This window comes from Tauraco erythrolophus, chromosome 2 (assembly GCF_009769465.1).
Source record: "Tauraco erythrolophus isolate bTauEry1 chromosome 2, bTauEry1.pri, whole genome shotgun sequence".
NCBI classification, from domain to species: Eukaryota; Metazoa; Chordata; class Aves; order Musophagiformes; family Musophagidae; genus Tauraco; species Tauraco erythrolophus.
Genome location: NC_141466.1, coordinates 87,904,748 through 87,922,181, shown reverse-complemented (window position 1 = coordinate 87,922,181; position 17,434 = coordinate 87,904,748). Strand labels below are relative to the sequence as shown.

The window sequence follows — 17,434 nt, the reverse complement described above, 5'->3', positions numbered from 1 at the left end:
ATATTCGACACCCTAAATGTTACTATTTTCTATCTCCCTCTTGTCCTTGACTATTTTAAAATCCACTGCTTATATTTCTGCTTTTTGTGTTTGGAACAATTAATGCTGAAGTAAAGACTGAGGTCTGTATACTTGAAAATCAGCACTGTTTCTAAGTAAAGACATTTATTTTTCTGTTGGCACTAGTACACTAATAATTTCTTCTATTCTATTCTTCCTCATTCTAAGAGGACTGAGTTAATTCACCCAAATAATTCCTATAGAAGCTGAGTTGCAAAAAGTGACAATGGGTCATCAAGTTGCCAAAGATCTTTTTTCCTCCCCTTAGAGTTTTTCTTCACGTGTTGTGGGATAGGGCTGTTCAGCAATGCTTATAGCGAGACTTTGAATGTATCAAATGTTGTATATAGAGTAAATATTGCTTGAGTAACTGTCTAAAACTGCTTCTGTAGCTAAGTAATAGAGGAGATCTCAGAGTTGGTATCCTGCTGATTAATATTTTACTTCTACTGTATTAGTATGTTTAACTTAGCTGAATTTAAATTGAACATAGCTAGAGGCTTGTGGCTATATTTTTCTTTTTATCCTATCTATAACAGCCCAAAAGATTTTCAGACTGAGCTTTCTTTGCTTACCAAAAAGTCCTTTCATCTACCTTGATATCATCTTTTCTTGAGAGAATGGAATAGCTATGCCTACAAAAAAGTTTTAGGAAACCCTCCAGTACATTTTTGTCTAACCCTAGTTAGAAAATGAGCTAATTTGTCTAGGCTTTGAAAATAGCCCATGTGGTTCCTAAACATGAATTGTTACTGACTTATTAAATACTGAAACTGTCAGACATAGGTATATGCAAAACCATGACCTATTGAGATACAAATTTATTTCGTATTTTTAAGCTGAAAGTATTAAACTGTAAAATTAGGAAAAATGCTTTACATATTAGAGTGTTCCTGAATGTTCCTTTAATGTTCCTTTGTTATCTTTCTGTTTCAACAGATTTTAATATACCCTTCACAGTAGACATATGCCTGACCAAAGAGAACAATTCAAGTTCTGTGAAATCTACTCAGGAAAAACTAGGCTTAGATGGAAGCACTCGTTCATCTCTTCAGACTTCTGTAAAACTAAATCCTCGGTCTCGAAAAAGCGGACGTCTGCGCAAAACCACCCATCGCTACTCTGTGCGAGATGCAAGAAGATCTCAGCTGTCCACTTCAGATTCAGAAGGCAATTCTGATGACAAGACTACTGTAATGACGAAACACAGACGCTCCCAGTTACTGCAGCCTTTTTTAACACATCCAGTTAGAGATAGCTACCTTGTAGGTAGAAGTGACTGCCTACCTGCCGAAGTGGTACCCAACTCTAATCCTGATGCCCCTAATCTAGAAAATGCCAGCCAAAGTACTCCAACACATGAGCTAAACCTCGAGATTTTGAATGAGCCAGCTGCAGGAATTGCTGAGAGCAACATGGATAACTCTCCTTTTGATTTATGCCATGTCTTATTGTCACTCCTGGAGAAAGTGTGCAAATTTGATATTACTTTGAATCACAGTTCTGCTCTTTCAGCTAGTGTGGTGCCCACATTGACTGAGTTCTTATCGGGATTTGGAGACTGTTGCAATGTAAGTAGTAACACAGAAAATGAAGTCGTTTCTGCAGGATGGACAGAAGAACCTGTGGCTCTGATCCAAAGGATGCTCTTTCGAACAGTGCTGCATCTTATGTCTTTAGACATTAGCAGTACAGAAACAATGCCTGACAATTTACGAAGAAATTTAACAGACTTACTTAAAGCAGCATTAAAAATCAGAATTTGCTTGGAAAAGCAACCTGATCCTTTTGCTCCAGGATACAAGAAAACACTACAGCGGCCAGTTCAGTATGACTTCATGTTTTCTAGATATCATCACAGAGCCTTGCTTCTACCTGAGGTTATAGAAGGGGTCTTGCAGATTTTGATCTGCTGTCTGCAAAGTGCAGCCTCCAATCCATTCTACTTCAGCCAAGCTATAGATCTGGTTCATGAGTTCATACAGCATCAAGGGTTTAAGCTGTTTGAAGTAACAGTGCTTCAAATGGAATGGCTGTGCACGAAGAATGAGGGAGTAACTGGGGAAGCCTCAGAGCATCTGAAAGCCCTGATAAACAGCATCATGAAAATAATCAGCACTGTCAAAAAGGTGAAATCGGAGCAGCTCCATCAATCAATGTGTACAAGAAAGCGGCACAGACGATGTGAGTACTCCCACTTCATGCATCACCACAGAGATCTCTCTGGGCTCTCTGTGTCTGCTTTTAAAAACCAAGCTTCCAAAAACCCCTTTGAAACTGCTGATGGAGAAGTTCATTATCCTGACAGATGCTGTTGCATTGCAGTTTGTGCACACCAGTGTTTGCACTTGTTGCAACAAGTTTCCTTGAGCAGTACTTGTGTTCAAATTCTCTTGGGTGTGCATAATGTAGGAATATGTTGTTGTATGGATCCAAAGTCTGTGATCGTCCCATTGCTTCATGCTTCCAAGTTACCACTATTAAAAAACTTTCAACAGCACATATTGAACATCCTTAACAAGTTTATATTGGATCAGTTGGGTGGAGCAGAAGTTTCTCCAAAAATTATACAGGCATCATGCAATATATGTACTGTTGACTGTGATCAACTTGCTCAGCTGGAAGATGCCTTGCAGGGCAACTCTAGTGATGCTGGTCTTGCATCTAGTTCCTCTTGCAGAGTTCAGGGAATTCTGCCTAGCAGTGGATCTGAAGATATGTTGTTGAGATGGGATGCATTGGAGGCTTATCAGGACATGGTTTTTGAAGATGACAAACTACGCGGCATGCAGATTGCAAGCCATATTTGCCACTTAATTCAAAAGGGAAATGCAGTGGTCCAATGGAAACTATATAACTGTATTTATAATCCTGTGCTTCAGAGAGGGGTTGAGCTGGCTTGCCATGCTCAACAACTCAAACGAACTGCAGCTGATAAACACACGTGCAGTTACCATAGCCAGTGTTTGCCTTCTGAAGTACTTCAGATTTATTTGCAGGCACTCCCCGTGTTGCTTAAATCCAGGTTGGTTGATTTTCTGTTTATTAATGGAAAGCATGCTAATTATGTTCAGAGCTTTGTGTATTTGTTACTGATCAGAACCTAAGTTTTATTTGGACTGTAGGCTGCACTTGGATATTATAGGGGTGGCAACAAGATAAATGCTTGAGTAACACAAGATTTAATTCTAGATTCATAACCCATAGAAAGTGAGGGCTCTGTACTGGTAAGTTATGGGTTTTTAACAAGCTGAAGAGTCTAGAAACAAATCAAATCTTTGTCCAATGTGATGTGCTCTTTGCCTGTTTATTCCTCATGCTAAAGTGAGTCAGGAATGTTGAACAGATTGACATGTCACTTTTCTGTGGGAATTAGTCTACTTAGTTTTCCCATCTGTTCCACTTTTCTTTCTAGAATGGTCTTCATAGAAACCACTTTTCAAAAATAAAGCTTGAGAGGTTTACTTATCTGGAAATAACCATTTCCTAATTTAAAAAATCCTATTCATTTAAACATTAAAAAAAGAAAAAGCCCACAAACATTCTTCCAAGGCATGCAATAGAAACTTTCCTATTTATTTTTGAGTGGATGAAATAGATGTTTAATACAATAAGTGGAAGTTTATTCAGAATATAAATACGTCCTTTTGTCTTGTTTTCTGTTGGAGTCCTGATAACCCTACTAAATTCACTTTAGTCTCTCTGAGACAGTTACGAAAAATAGACTAATATGCCAGTTTATGTGAAGGATTGTCTAATACGTTTTTAACTTTTATCTTAACCTAAACTGTATCAGAAGCTATTAGCTTTTGAAAATGCACTTAGTGGCAAAGAGGTAAGAAAAGTAAAGTTTAGATTTTAAAAAGTTTTAAGATATCCTGTTTCCTACTGGCATAAAGATGGAAATATACGATTAAGTACATGTTCATTTGACTCTAGAGTGTAACTCAGTTACAGTAAAAACTGACCCTGTGGGAAGAAAATGGGAGGGTAAGGAAGGTCAATGTCTACAAGCAAACACAGTATGCTAAGAAGCTTACAGATCCTTACCTCAAATTCTGTATGAACTCAATGTAATTCTTGGAGTAGAAAGAAGGGAAAAATATACTTGGAAACAAAAATACTGAAAGATTATTTTTTTTTACCATTGGACATACTGGTGTAACAATTGCCCAAAAAGTTGTGCTTGAAAGGTCTTCCTGAGTTCTATCTGAAATACATCGTCCTTGCAACTAATAGACATTGCTAGTAAAATGTCTTAAGGCTTCAAGTTTAATTGAGAAGGAATCTCTACTTTCTGATGAAGTTACAGAACTGAGATAAATAAAAGTATTTACTGTCTCCAATTGCTGATAAAAAGTTAGGGGGATAAAGTACCACTAAGGAGGAAATGCTATAAATAAAGTTAATTAAACACCTTCAGTGTTTTGAACATCGTACATCCTTGTGATCTACATTTTAGAGGTTAATCAGTATTTTCTATGCTATATCTTACCAAAAAAATGAATTTTCTACTACCAGATGAATGATGCTTACTTGAGATTCTAGGATACTGCAAACAAGTACCTTCTGTCTTTCATTTAAAGTTTCCAGTGGTTTATAGCAATTACTGTGAAGATGATCTGTCCTTGATGTTACTCAGGTGTATAGAACTGAGGGTTATTTTAGGATGAGATGTGTCATCTGAACTACATGAATTTGTGGTTGATTTATAAGTTAATTCTTATGCTTTCTTTTGCAGGGTAATTAGAGACTTGTTTCTGAGTTGTAATGGAGTGAATCAAATGACTGAGTTAAATTACTTAGATACTTTAAGAAGCCATTCTTTGAAAGTGTTAGAGACTTTGATACTCTGCCTTGGTGATCAGCAGAAAGACCAAGCAATGCCAGAACTGGAAGGCCTAAATGGTGAACAAAAGGAGTCAATGTCTGACTTACCTGCTTCTCTTTGTAGCCAGCATGCTGTTTCAGAAGTTCCTCAAAGCCTGAGCAAGTTTTATGCTGGCTTGAAAGAGGCTTATCCGAAAAAGAAAAAGTATGTGAGCCAAGACATTCACATCAACACAATAAACCTATTCCTCTGTATTGCTTTTTTATGTGTAAGTAAAGAAGCAGATGGTGATCTGGATTCAGCTAATGACTCTGAGGATACATCAGGATATGATAGTACAGCTAGTGAGCCATTAGGCCACAAATTGCCCTATCTCTCACTGGAAAGCCTTACTTTGCCCTCTCTGGAGCACATTCACAGAGCTGCAGATATTTGGTCCATGTGTCGTTGCATCTATTTGTATAGTTCAGTTTTCCAGAGACAGTTCCATAGACTTGGAGGCTTTGAAGCATGCCATAGGTTACTAATTCTGATAATTCAGAAACTTGCAAGAGATAAGGAAAAGGAGCAACAAAAGAGGGAGAGGGTATTGAGTGAAAGCAGCAGAAGTTCACATGGGAGTCCTCGTGGTGAGCTTCTCAACAAGGATGACTCTGTACAGTCAGCTAAAAGCAGAGAGGTGACGCAATTGGAGCTCAATAGTTCCGGCAGTCTTGCTGGTGCAGAACAGCTGGTGCCTGAATGTATCTCCTGTGACAGCTCTTTGAGTAGGGAACACCCTTCAGTTACTTCAGTTGCCAATCTTGAAGGGATAAAGACTTCTGTAAGACAAGAGACTGAGTGGGCGCTTCAGGGTATCAGACTTCTAGAAGCTCTGCTGACAATCTGTCTACACAGTGCAAGCACCATGCAGCAGAAGATGGAAGCAGAGATGTTCCACCAGGTACTGTGCAACTTCCCTTAGCTTACTTTACTCATATTTGTCACATACAATATTATTTTAGCAGTGACTTAGTCAAATGTTCTTTTAGAGATGAAAAAAGCTTATGCTCTTGTTATGGTACCGTATTTTTTTTTGTGTAGTACTGAAAGCACACAGTTAAATGATGTGCTTAGTAGTCAGGGTAGTGGTCAGCAGGCATGAAAGAATGGACGTGGGTAGATGAACAAACTGACAGTTGCTGTTTCTGAGGAGGCCTCTTCCCACGTGTCAACTTGCCACTTTTTGCATTCAGTAAGATGCTGATAAGGATTCTGCATCTGTTTAGCTGTTTTCCAGCATGATCTTTGTCCTCTGCTCCTCTGGCCTGTTCATGCCAATTCCTTGCTTTTCAGGGACTGGGAGAGAGCATTCTGGAATAGCAGATTGATCCAGATGAGACTTTTTTCTTGCTCACTTTCTTGAACTGTATTTCTGGTTTATTTTTCATGTATCTGTTACAGTTTGGGCCAGCATGGTCAATATGGCTAAAGGCTGAACTCAACATCAAATGCTGTTTTCTTAGTTAATGAATGTATCTTGAGTCCCAGGAAAGACTGTGATCCTGGCAGATAAAGATTTTGTTTTTCTTTTTCTCTAGAAAATGGTCCTGACTACAAGGGCAGTGGTAGATGTCAAGAACTATGAATTGCTGGCTGACTATGCCTGTATTTTTTTTCTGGTCAGTTATGGCCTGCTTTTTATGTTTTCTCCCGTATAGTCCTTCTGTCCAGTACCACGTTCTCTGGAGGCAGTCTGAGCTAATGAGATTTGAATGGTGGGAGAGACTTGGCTTTTTTGAAAGGGTATTCAGTGGAGAATGTGTGATAGAGGTGGAGTTGAAGGGGAGGTGTGTAGGCAAAATGTGAACATTATAAATAGTAACTCAATGTGGTGGTTTTGATGACAGTTCTGAGCAGAGTATGGCACTAAGAGAAAGCGGAATATTACAGGGCACAGGTACTGAAAAGACACACTTAAGCCTTAGAGGTGAACTAATTCAGTGTTCCACAAAGTTGTTAATTCACAGAAGACACCTTCACCATGCTTTAATGTTTTAATTGCTATCTTGAATTTTACTTTGCAGTTTGTTTCAGAATCAGGAGATGTTAGGTACAGGAGAGAACTGGAAACTGCAATTTTGGCTAAACCATGTGCTATTTTTGTGAACTTGGACATGTCACCCTCTGTCTTGTTAAGCTCTCTGATGATATTGAGGTGCAGTCTGAATGCACTGTGTACTTAAAGCTGTTTCAGAGATGTTTATTTTTGAAACAGTGCTTTGACTTGCAATGTTTGGAAAACAGCATGTTGCCAGATTTTTCTTCAGTGTGCCGATTGCTTAACTAATCAAATCTCTCATGACAAACAGGATGAATCTTTCTTATTGGAAGAAACGGGGCGAAGTCTGATGGTTTTAGCTGAGAAGTCAGATCAGTGTAGGTGGAAGGGAAAGTTCTTAAATGAAAGTACTGGACCATTTCTGTTAGCCAAAACAGAATAATATGAATCAAAATGTTTGTCTCCTCCAAACCACAGAATACTTGTGTGGATGATATATTGCTTCAAATAAGAGAGCAGCTTGCTCAATCAAAGTGATAGAAACTGACTTGGCAAAGCCTCTGTTTGATTCACTGCTTCATGTTGCGTTGGGCACTTTTTCTGCTGATCTGGATCATTCTGAAGAAAAAATTGAAAAGGTAAGAAATACCAACTAAGTAGTCTAATTCTAAATACCACAAAGTTTGCTCAGTCAAGTTTATGTTGTTTGGGTCTATTTTAAAGCTCGACAGGACATGTTTAAATGTTTTTGGTTATTGTGGCTGGTGAAGATTATTTCTGATTCTTGTATGTAAGCACGTAAGTTGAATGCTGGTTATTGATATGCTCTCCACAGTTACTGCTCAGAAATGAGTCATGCCCCAAAAAGGAGCAAGCTGTGTTATGCTTCATGGACATGCTGAAACTTGACATTCTCTTCAGTCTTTCATCTTGCGGTAGTGTGACAAACTCTCAAAGGGAGAGCTTCAAACAGGGCTGTTGGTCGACCTTAGTGGCTGCAGACCTATCTTCACCTTAGAGTGAATGTCAAGGTGTATGTTTATGGTGATAGTGATTTTTGTAAACACAATTATTCTTAATGCATTGGCCACCTGCTCACGAAAGCTTTGGTCAGGCAGTTAGTAAGAAAAATGCATCTTTGCATAATCCATTTTCTATGTAATACTGAAGTATCCCTAAAAACCATCTCCAGTCTCTTGAAAGTGTATGATTAGTTTGTTTCTTTTGCCAATGGGCTTAGACAAAATAAGCATCTGGGAGGTTCTAAATTATTTGCTTTTCCGACCAAAGATGGTAAATTTGTTTGTGTTACACAGACTCATTACACTGAAAAGGAGCCTGTGTCACAACCTGGAGATATTTCTGAAGAAACTGAAGAGTCACACTGCTGTAGTCTTAAACTTTTTGCTGAAGAGGAAGGATATGAAGCAGATAGTGAAAGTAACCCTGATGATAGTGAAACCAAGAATGAAGGTAAATGTGAACTTTCTGACTATACAAACTAGTCTTTATGACATAGTGAAGCTTGCTCATCTTTTGAGGTGTATAAAAATAGAGTGAGCATCAGAGACCTTTAACAGATAGAAATTGTTTAACTTTTTTGCTTCCAGTAGGGTGCCATTGGGGATGGAGAGTTGATGTATATTCTTACTGAGTGTTACAGGAACTGTTGTGTCTTGGTTTTCTTGGTTTATGTGACTCTTGTTCTAAAGTCATGTAGCACAAATGTATTATTGTAGTCTAGAAGCAGTTTTCTCCAGAGACACTTAGCAGTAGCTTGTCCGAAAATTAATGCTCAATTTTTTTATTTAGTATTATAACAATCTGGTAAAATTAGATAGTCTAATTATATCTCCTTGTATTCATTCAGCAACTGATTTGCACATCTCTTGCTGTATTCTGTTTCTGTAATTACTTCTGGACATTAATTTTCTTCCTTTTTGCTGAATGTCTGGATGCTTATGTTCTTGTATGAGGTCAGCGTGAGCAGTAACAACCTTTAATAAAACTGCATTCAATTGTTGCTGTTTACCTGTGTGACTAGGCTTTGTTAACAGATATACAACATTTTAAAAGCATTTCTCAATTAAAAATTGAACCTTAAATATTTCCGTGAAACATTTGCATGAAACATATGTCTGTACCAAATAATTGTTTAAATAATGTGTTGTAAAGTCTCTCCAAGATGTAAGAGGAGAGGCTTAAATGTGGGTGGTTGTTTTTCTTTTTTTTTGATTGTCATGGAGATATTCCATCATGTGCATTTTCTGAGTTATTTAACTGAATAACTGCTTCTCCAGCCTTTTAACATGAAATAAAATAATTTAAATTTATTTTCCTTCTTGGCAGCCTCAGAGTTCTGTATAGAAGCTTGAGGCTCTATTACAATGATTTTACTGTCATGTTTCATGAACTGCATATTTCATCATTACTATGTGTGTCTAGTTCCCAGGAAATGAAGGCACATAGTTTAAGAGCATGTAATGGGATGAAACTAATCCTTGCCCTTATGGATTGGCAGGAAAAGATGAAAATCTGTAGCAGAATAAAAGATTATACTAACTCATGAAAACTGCTTATAAGCTAGCGTCTATTTTTGTTTTGTACCTCTCAAGGTTGCAGAAAGTATGTACTTGGGTGTTCTGCTTAAATCATGCTAACTATATTAATCTGAGTAAGTTTCAGTAAGACAAGTGTTTTCTTTCAGGAGCAGACACAAAGGCAGAACCAGGATGTACTGGTCCTTCAGGTTATTTTAATGACCTGGCTGGAAACATCAATGAAGGAGAATTAATATATCCTGAAATCTGCATGTTAGAATTAAACTTACTCTCAGCTGGTAACGCAAGTTTAGATGTGCTTGCTCATGTATTCCAAAGCTGCCTGAAAATCATCAGCCAGAAGGAGAGAAATGCCACTGTACTTATAGAACAGGTAAAAAATATTAAACAAAGGCAACAGCTTAGCAGTTGCGTATCTTGCTTTCTTCAGTTTTACAGTACTGGTATACCTAATAGAGTGATCTCAGAAGTATTCCAACTGTTATGGCATTTGATACGACCTGAAACAATGTCAATGAATGATATTGTCAGCTGTGTTGCATTTAAGTTAGCAGAAACTATAGAAACTATAGTTAACTGAAGTATTGAAAGATATTTGACCTACAAAGCTTTCGAATTTCACAGTTTCCTTATTTTATCAAGACTGTTCAACCACTGGAGCTGCAGATAGAGACTTAATGACTGTCAGACCATTGCAAAACCAACAAAAAACCAAAACCCCCACAAATATCTTCTTGTATATGTAAGCATTCTAAATATCTGTGTATTCAATGTGTACTTTCAGAAACTTTCAGTCATGTACCTCAAAAATATTTCATGCTTTTATTCTTCATAAGTTTGTATTAGAAATTAGTTGTTCCCGTGTTGATGTCCTCATGATTCTTTGGAATTTCTGATAATTAGCTTTTTTTGCTTTTTAATAACTAAACCGAGTATGTCTCTTTTGCAAAAGAGGAAAATATGATTGTCATCTAAGCTTAAAGTGCTTGTTTATATACTTATTTGACTAAGAAGCAAAGTTAGTGCTTTACAGCTTAAACCAAAGGCAGGAAAGGAAAACATTGGTTTATTTCAGTACTCCAATTGTTTGTGTGAATTACTAGCTTTAAATCAGTAGCACACACTTTTTTTCCTGAACTTCAAGACATGAAATTACTTATAATTCAGAATAATTTCACTTTCATTGCTCTTCAGTATCATTTAGAAAGAGCAATCTATCGACCTAATGAATTTGAGATTTTGAATATCTTTAATAGGAGATTTTTCAAATTACCTGCATGTAAGATGCATTTGTGAAGGATGCTCATAGTAAACAGCTTTTTTTAAAAAAAAAAAATTACTCTTTAAAGTAGTCTTGCATAAAAAGGTTGGGGAAAGGTTGAATTTGCTTTCAGTATTACAGCACTGTATACCGACATGCTGTGTTTTCTCACAACCTGTCAAATCCTGTAATCTGTTACAGGGGAGAACACAAGGGAGACCTCAGCTGCTGAATTGATAATGACTCAAAAGGTTCTTTCTAAAATAATTTAGATTCCAAAATTACTCTTCTGAACTGTACAGAACATGAAAGAACGTTCATTAGCAAATATAAAAAACACTTCTATAATTTAAAGTAACTGTAATTGTCATTAAAATCAAGAGTAGGCAAGAATTGATTGAAATAAATTATTTCTTAGTTCTCTGAGCTGGTGCATATTCTTTAGATAACAATTTTCCATGTATTTTTTTGACAGGGAGCTGTTAAACATCTTTTGGGAGGATTTCTGAACATACTGACACAAACGGAGTCTAGTTTTCACGGTGAGTTCAAAGTCTAAGTTCACACTCAAATTTTTAGTTCACAATGCAAATGCAAAATTGACAAAGCAAATTCATTGACATATGTGAATTTATGCAGCTGCTTTAACTTGTGACAAACACCTAACCTATATGTAAATACAGAGTTATTTCTGAGCTAGTGTGAATCTGTTATTTAAATGTATCTTGGCAGATCTGAAAATGATAGTTGAAATCATAAACCTAGGGTGATAGTGTTAACGAATGTTGCTTGGGAAAATAGCAGTTATCTTACTGATTGTTGTGATGAAGTCAGAGTCGTAAGGTTTTATTTCAAATTTCTTTGTAGCCCAGGTCTTAGTAATGTCTTGATTGAGTTTTATTTCTAATCGGAAAACAGCTAGCTAATCCCAAAATGTGGAAGCGAATTAAATGGTTGCCCCAAGGTAGCTTCACATAATGAGTTTGCTCCACAGCAAAAGATGATGTAAACCCATCCCAGGACTTTGATCCCTGGGTTTGTGGGGAGAGCATTTACAATGTAGATGCTAGGTTCCCAGACTTTCAGACTCCATTCTGCAAACCTAGGAGCCAGACTTGCTGTAGCCATCTAAATACATCCAGTGAAATTTTCAATGATAGTGTCAGGAAGTGCTGTTGGATCTCTGAAGAATTCATCTTGTAATTGTTTCTGCTTCCTGAATTTGAAAAGTCTTCACAAAACACTTTGAATTCCAAGTTAATATTGCCTCATAATAGTATGGAATATGAATTTTTAAAGCTTTTAAATGATTTTCAAGAATGTCTTGTCTCCTCATTTTTAGCATGTCAGGTGGTGCTGGTAGACCTGTTAGTTTCTTTGATGAGTTCACAGACGTGTTCAGAAGAGCTAACTCTTCTTCTGAGGACATTTTTGGAGAAGACACCTTGTACGGTATGTATGGAGTAGCACATAGCAAAATTCAGAGGCTTAATGAGAAAAATGACGCAAAAAAAAATCCTTTTGTGTCCAAGTATTTTGGGAAATAAGGAGACTGCAACAATAACATTCTAACTGACCAGAGGAAATAAAATTTGGTTGCTGAAATAATTAATTCTCAAAACATGAAATAGGAGGTAACAAGAGAGGGTTTTGAAGTGGTGTGTTAGAGTCCTGGCAACTCTTCAGCACAAGAAAACAAGATTCCTCTTGGAGACTGATATTGTGTTTATGGATGATAGCACACTAATACTGTAAAATTTGAAATAATTCCTTTAAAGTTACGAAGCATCTTTCTATTTCAGGAATGCTTTAGCAGCAGGAATTATTTTCAAAACTATCTGAAGTTTGTTTGTGTAACGCTGGAATCTACTGTTTGTGTAGGATATAATGCAGAAATACCTATCTGTTGGTTTATATGGGAGTCTGTAGAAAAAAAAGCAAGTGGAAGGAAATAAAAAAAAATACTGTGGAGTCTGAAATAATACCAAGCCAAACAAGGAGACACAAATTGATTTTTTTCAAAGATAGCTTGCAATAATTGGCTAAGTAACTAGAGAAACTTTTTGGCTTAAGGGCTCAGCTAGTTTTGTTACTGACCATGCAGTAACCAAGTGATGGCCTGTGTGTGCACTTTCAACCAGCCTCAAACATGGGGTAAAATGTGTAGTCTTTTGTTGAGGTGTAAACTAATCTGCTAGCACATAACAAATGTGAGATAAAATTGTGCAATGACCACCTGCTGTGGTTCAGCTTATTCCTGAGCATGTTAACTTGAAGATTGGTTTACCCTGACTAAATCTCCAAAACTGTTGGGCTGTTGAAGTTGCTACTTAATGTCTTGTGAACTTGTGTCAGTTTGGATATGGAAATCCACCTCTATTGAGAAAACATGAATCCAAATTTAAATCAAGAGTGGGATTCTGCTTAGTTAGATGACACTTGACTACATGGTGTAAACAGTTTGATCCTTTTTTTTTCCTCATTTGTTTGGTTTATTTCTTATAGGAGATACTACTCAAGGGTGTATTGAAGATTATAGAAGCTAATATTTATATGAACCCATTACAGTACCTTGCCTTCCCTTTGCAACACGGCACAAGTTTGAGTAGTGGTTCTTCACAAAAATCTGCTAGCACTTCCAATAGCAAAACTGCTGGAATATTAAAAAGAGCGAAATTTTCACAGAGTAAGAAAGAGGCAGATGGTGAAAATTTGAGTCACCAGCTGCTTTCTTCTTGGCATGTAGCACCAATTCACTTGCCTTTAGTTGGACAAAACTGTTGGCCACACATGTCTGATGGCTTCAGTGTCTCGCTGTGGTTTCGTCTGGAATGTGCTCATGAAATAGAAAATTCAACAGAAAAGGGGAAAAAAATCAAGAGAAGAAGCAGACTGGTACCTGTAAGAGAGAACAGCTTTGACAGCACAGGTGAGGATATAGTACTTCCTGCTTCTATTTAGGTAGCACTGAAGGATTCTGGTTACAGCTATTGCTAGTCAATGTGCCATAGACAAAAGGTTGAATTTTTTTGCTCATAACGGATATTAAACAGGAGTGGAAGTCTTTAAGATTTTTCTTTGAGTACTGTATCATATACTTAAAGACAAAACATTTCCAGCCTTACTCATTAAGTTAGATTAATGCCTGCTTCCTTAAAAATGTAGTATTCTCACTGAATTTGTAACTTCAGTAAAATGTCTTTATAGTACTTCATGTTACGCTGAAGAAAATATTAAATGATGCAGCTGAAGAGTCATGGGAAGAGACTGCTTTAAGTTTATTTGGTCTCATGTATTGATGAAGCAAATGACTTTCGTGTTATTTCTCTTTATTAGAGAACTAGTAAGTCTTTGTGATTTAGAATTTAAATATTGGAACTTTTAGCTAAAAGATACTCTGAATCTATGAAGTCATAGTCTGAGACTGACTCAGTATAAATCCTCTAACTTTCCTTGTGTGTGCACCATTGTAAACATGGATAGCTGTACAGTGTTTCTCTGTTTATACTTCTGTGAAGACTCACCTGCTCCCAAACTCTTTTGAGCAGAATCTTTTGTACTATAATTTGTAGGAGGAAAAACTCCGTAAGTTATTTCAAATGCCTCCCAATCACAACACTTGGAATACCTTTTACCGTACTTTTTCTTTTTTACTGTAATTGAATAAAAAGAGGGAAAACCCAACCCTGAATCTTGGGACTCACTAGAGCTGCTTTTTTTGGAAAATCTGTGCTTTTGCTTGATGAAGTAAAGTAAAAATATTGAATGCAAGATCATGCTTAAGGGAAGTATGATTTGTGAAGAAAAATCTAAAGATTTGGTGCATACTAAGACTGCCAGTTCAACATAGGAATGTAATATGATATGGCATGTCGAAAGCATCATTGAATTAGACAGGATGTATTCATGCTTACTAGACTTACATGATTACAAACAAAAACATGTGAAGTGTTGAGTTCATGTCAAGCTCCTCTGTTTCAGTTTGAGTCCTAGGTCTCTGAAGAGAACTGCCCATATGTCGTGGGTTAGGTTGAACCCTCCCCACAGCCAGTCACTCCCCCTCCCCCACCCCCAGGAATGAGGGAGAGAATTAAAGGATAAATGGGAAACCCGTGAGTTGAGATAAGAACAATTTAATACAGATGATTTAATACACAGTGTAGGTGCTCGCCACCCCCTCGTATGCGAAGCCCGTCTCGTCCCGAAGCTGCAATCCCGGACGAACGCGAGGCCCCAAAATAGAGAGGGGCAGAGAGAGAGAGATAGTACTCCGAGAGTGGGAGTGCTGGGAGAGAGAGAAAAAGAAAGAAAAACAATAGAGCAGAAGCACAGCAAGCGCAAAAGAGCAAAAGCGGTGAAAGAGCCAAAGCGCAAAAGCCCTTCTGTCTGGCTGACCCTCACTTTTATACTGGGCATGATGCTGCATGATATGGAATACTAATTGGCCAGTTTGGCCCTCAATCTTAAGTTCCACCACAAATCACAAGGGAAATTGTGTCCCCCTTGTCCCAACTATGCTCCCCCCTTATCCTGCCGTGCTTCTGCACTCCAGCACACTGAAAAGTCCTTGGAGTTTCACTTCCAACCACAAACATCAACTTGCTATCAGCATTCTTCTCAGAGTGAGCCTCTGAGTAAAACCAAACACGGAGCTCTTCTAGCTGCTAAAAAGAGCTAACCCGGTCCCAGCTAAAACCAGGACACCATATTAGGCAGCTCATTTTAAAAAATAAACAAAAAAAACCCTCAAAAAAACCTCAAACCTGCCAGCTAAACAAAGAGTTCTCTGCAGGACCTGAATTATTTCTTTTCGAACTTGATAGGTGGTAGGACAAATGCTGTTGTATTGTATTGTAATTGTGTATAAACATGTTTCTGTTTCTAGAAGAAATGAAGTCTGTAGAAATGGAATACCTAAGCCTGGGAGATAAACTTGTTGAAGATGGCTGTATTCATGTAATTTCACTGGGTTCCAAAGCATTGATGGTACAAGTCTGGGCAGACTTGAACACTGGAGCATTCATATTTCGGTATGGTGTATTAGTCCAAAAGCAGTCTTGTGAACACGTGTTGGTACTTCCAGTAGCAGCTTGCAGAGAATACTCGTGGAGAGTAGAGAACTAATTTCCATAGTAGAGTACTCTTGCACACTGATGGCAACAGCAAGTGAGTTTATTCATATAGATCTACAGATTTACTTGCTTAAAGTGTTGGTCTCTGGTTTTGCATGTTTCATGTAGTCATATATGAATAATTGCCCAAAGTAAGATGCAAGATCAGTCATAAACATAACGCAATGCAATGTAGCAATTCAAGTATTAAAGAAATAACACAATAAATGTGTGAAGATAAGCAAAGGCTTATGTAGCTGTAGGTTTTCACGCCTCAGGTGTGAAAATTGTTGTGGTAAGAATTAAATAACAGCAATCTTGGTTTTAATCTTCTGAACACGTTTTAGCCCTAATTTAGTTCTCGTAAGTAATGTGTCCTTAAAATGGAATGGAAGCTGTAATTTTAGAACACTTCATTTCACAGCATTCAAAGCACCTGCATTTTTTCAATAAACTGAATTTAACTTTGCTGTAAAATAGAGATAATATCCTTATCTTAAATGTAAGCAGATTCATGGAAACAAGTTAAATAACTAAGTTGAAACCATAATGTGAGGATTTCCCTAGCTTATCATAGAATCATAGAATCGTTAGGGCTGGAAGGGACCTTTAAAGGTCATCTAGTCCAACCCCCCTGCAAGGAACAGGGATATCTCCAACTAGATCAGGTTGCTCAGGGCCTCATCCAACCTGGCCTTGAACGTCTCCAGGGATGGAGCATCCACTACCTCTCTGGGCAACCTGTTCCAGTGTTCTACAACTCTCATGGTAAAAAATTTTTTCCTAATATCCAACCTGAATCTACCTCCCTCTATTTTAAAACCATTACCCCTTGTCCTATCACAGCTGGCCCTCCTGAACAGCCTCTCCCCATCTTTCTTGTAGGCCCCCTTGAGGTACTGGAAGACCGCTATAAGGTCACCCCGGAGCCTCCTCTTCTCCAGGCTGAACAGCCCCAACTCTTTCAGCCTGTCCTCATAGGAAAGGTGCTCCAGCCCTCTTATCATCTTCGTGGCCCTCCTCTGGACCCTCTCCAACTGGTCCATGTCCTTCTTATGTTGGGGGCTCCAGAACTGGACGCAATACTCCAAGTGAGGTCTCACGAGGGCAGAGTAGAGGGGGAGAATCACCTCCCTCGACCTGCTGGCCACGTTCCTCTTGATGCAGATGTTGAGCACTCTAAATATAGCATTGTGGTAAAAAAAAAAAATCTGTGAAAGTTAAAGAATGCAGTCTCAAAGTACCTGAGGCTAAAAAAAATTGCAGATTTGGGGCTTAAAATGCAAATTTGAAAAACACGCACACACTTGTTTTTTCCTTCTCTGTTGTTTCGTAGTATGTGCATGGATCCAAATGATGAGATGAAAGCTGGTCTGCTGGCACAGGCTGAATCTCCAGAGAATATTTTCCTTGTGGGCAGGTGGCAGCATTTGGCAATAACGTATCAGCAGCAGCCAGAAGGCAAGAAAAATATCCATGGAAAGCTGTTGCTCTGGGTTTCTGGTCAGAGGTAAAGTATGTGTTAGTTGTACTTAGTTATTTGTCTTCTTAAAAAGTATGTTCTCTGCT

The 17,434-nt window shown here is 37.9% G+C and overlaps 1 protein-coding gene across 1 annotated transcript in view; it reads left to right on the top strand.

Annotated features, from left to right (window-relative positions):
* The window catches only part of LYST (lysosomal trafficking regulator), a 70,555-nt gene that overhangs the window by 6,748 nt on the left and 46,373 nt on the right, over window positions 1–17,434 (top strand). Inside the window, 11 exon segments of the mRNA XM_009988302.2 lie at window positions 1,000–3,085; window positions 4,802–5,834; window positions 7,410–7,458; window positions 7,461–7,570; window positions 8,249–8,405; window positions 9,640–9,866; window positions 11,230–11,296; window positions 12,097–12,206; window positions 13,260–13,683; window positions 15,640–15,784; window positions 17,202–17,375. Of these exon segments, the coding sequence (XP_009986604.2) occupies window positions 1,000–3,085; window positions 4,802–5,834; window positions 7,410–7,458; window positions 7,461–7,570; window positions 8,249–8,405; window positions 9,640–9,866; window positions 11,230–11,296; window positions 12,097–12,206; window positions 13,260–13,683; window positions 15,640–15,784; window positions 17,202–17,375 (4,582 nt within the window).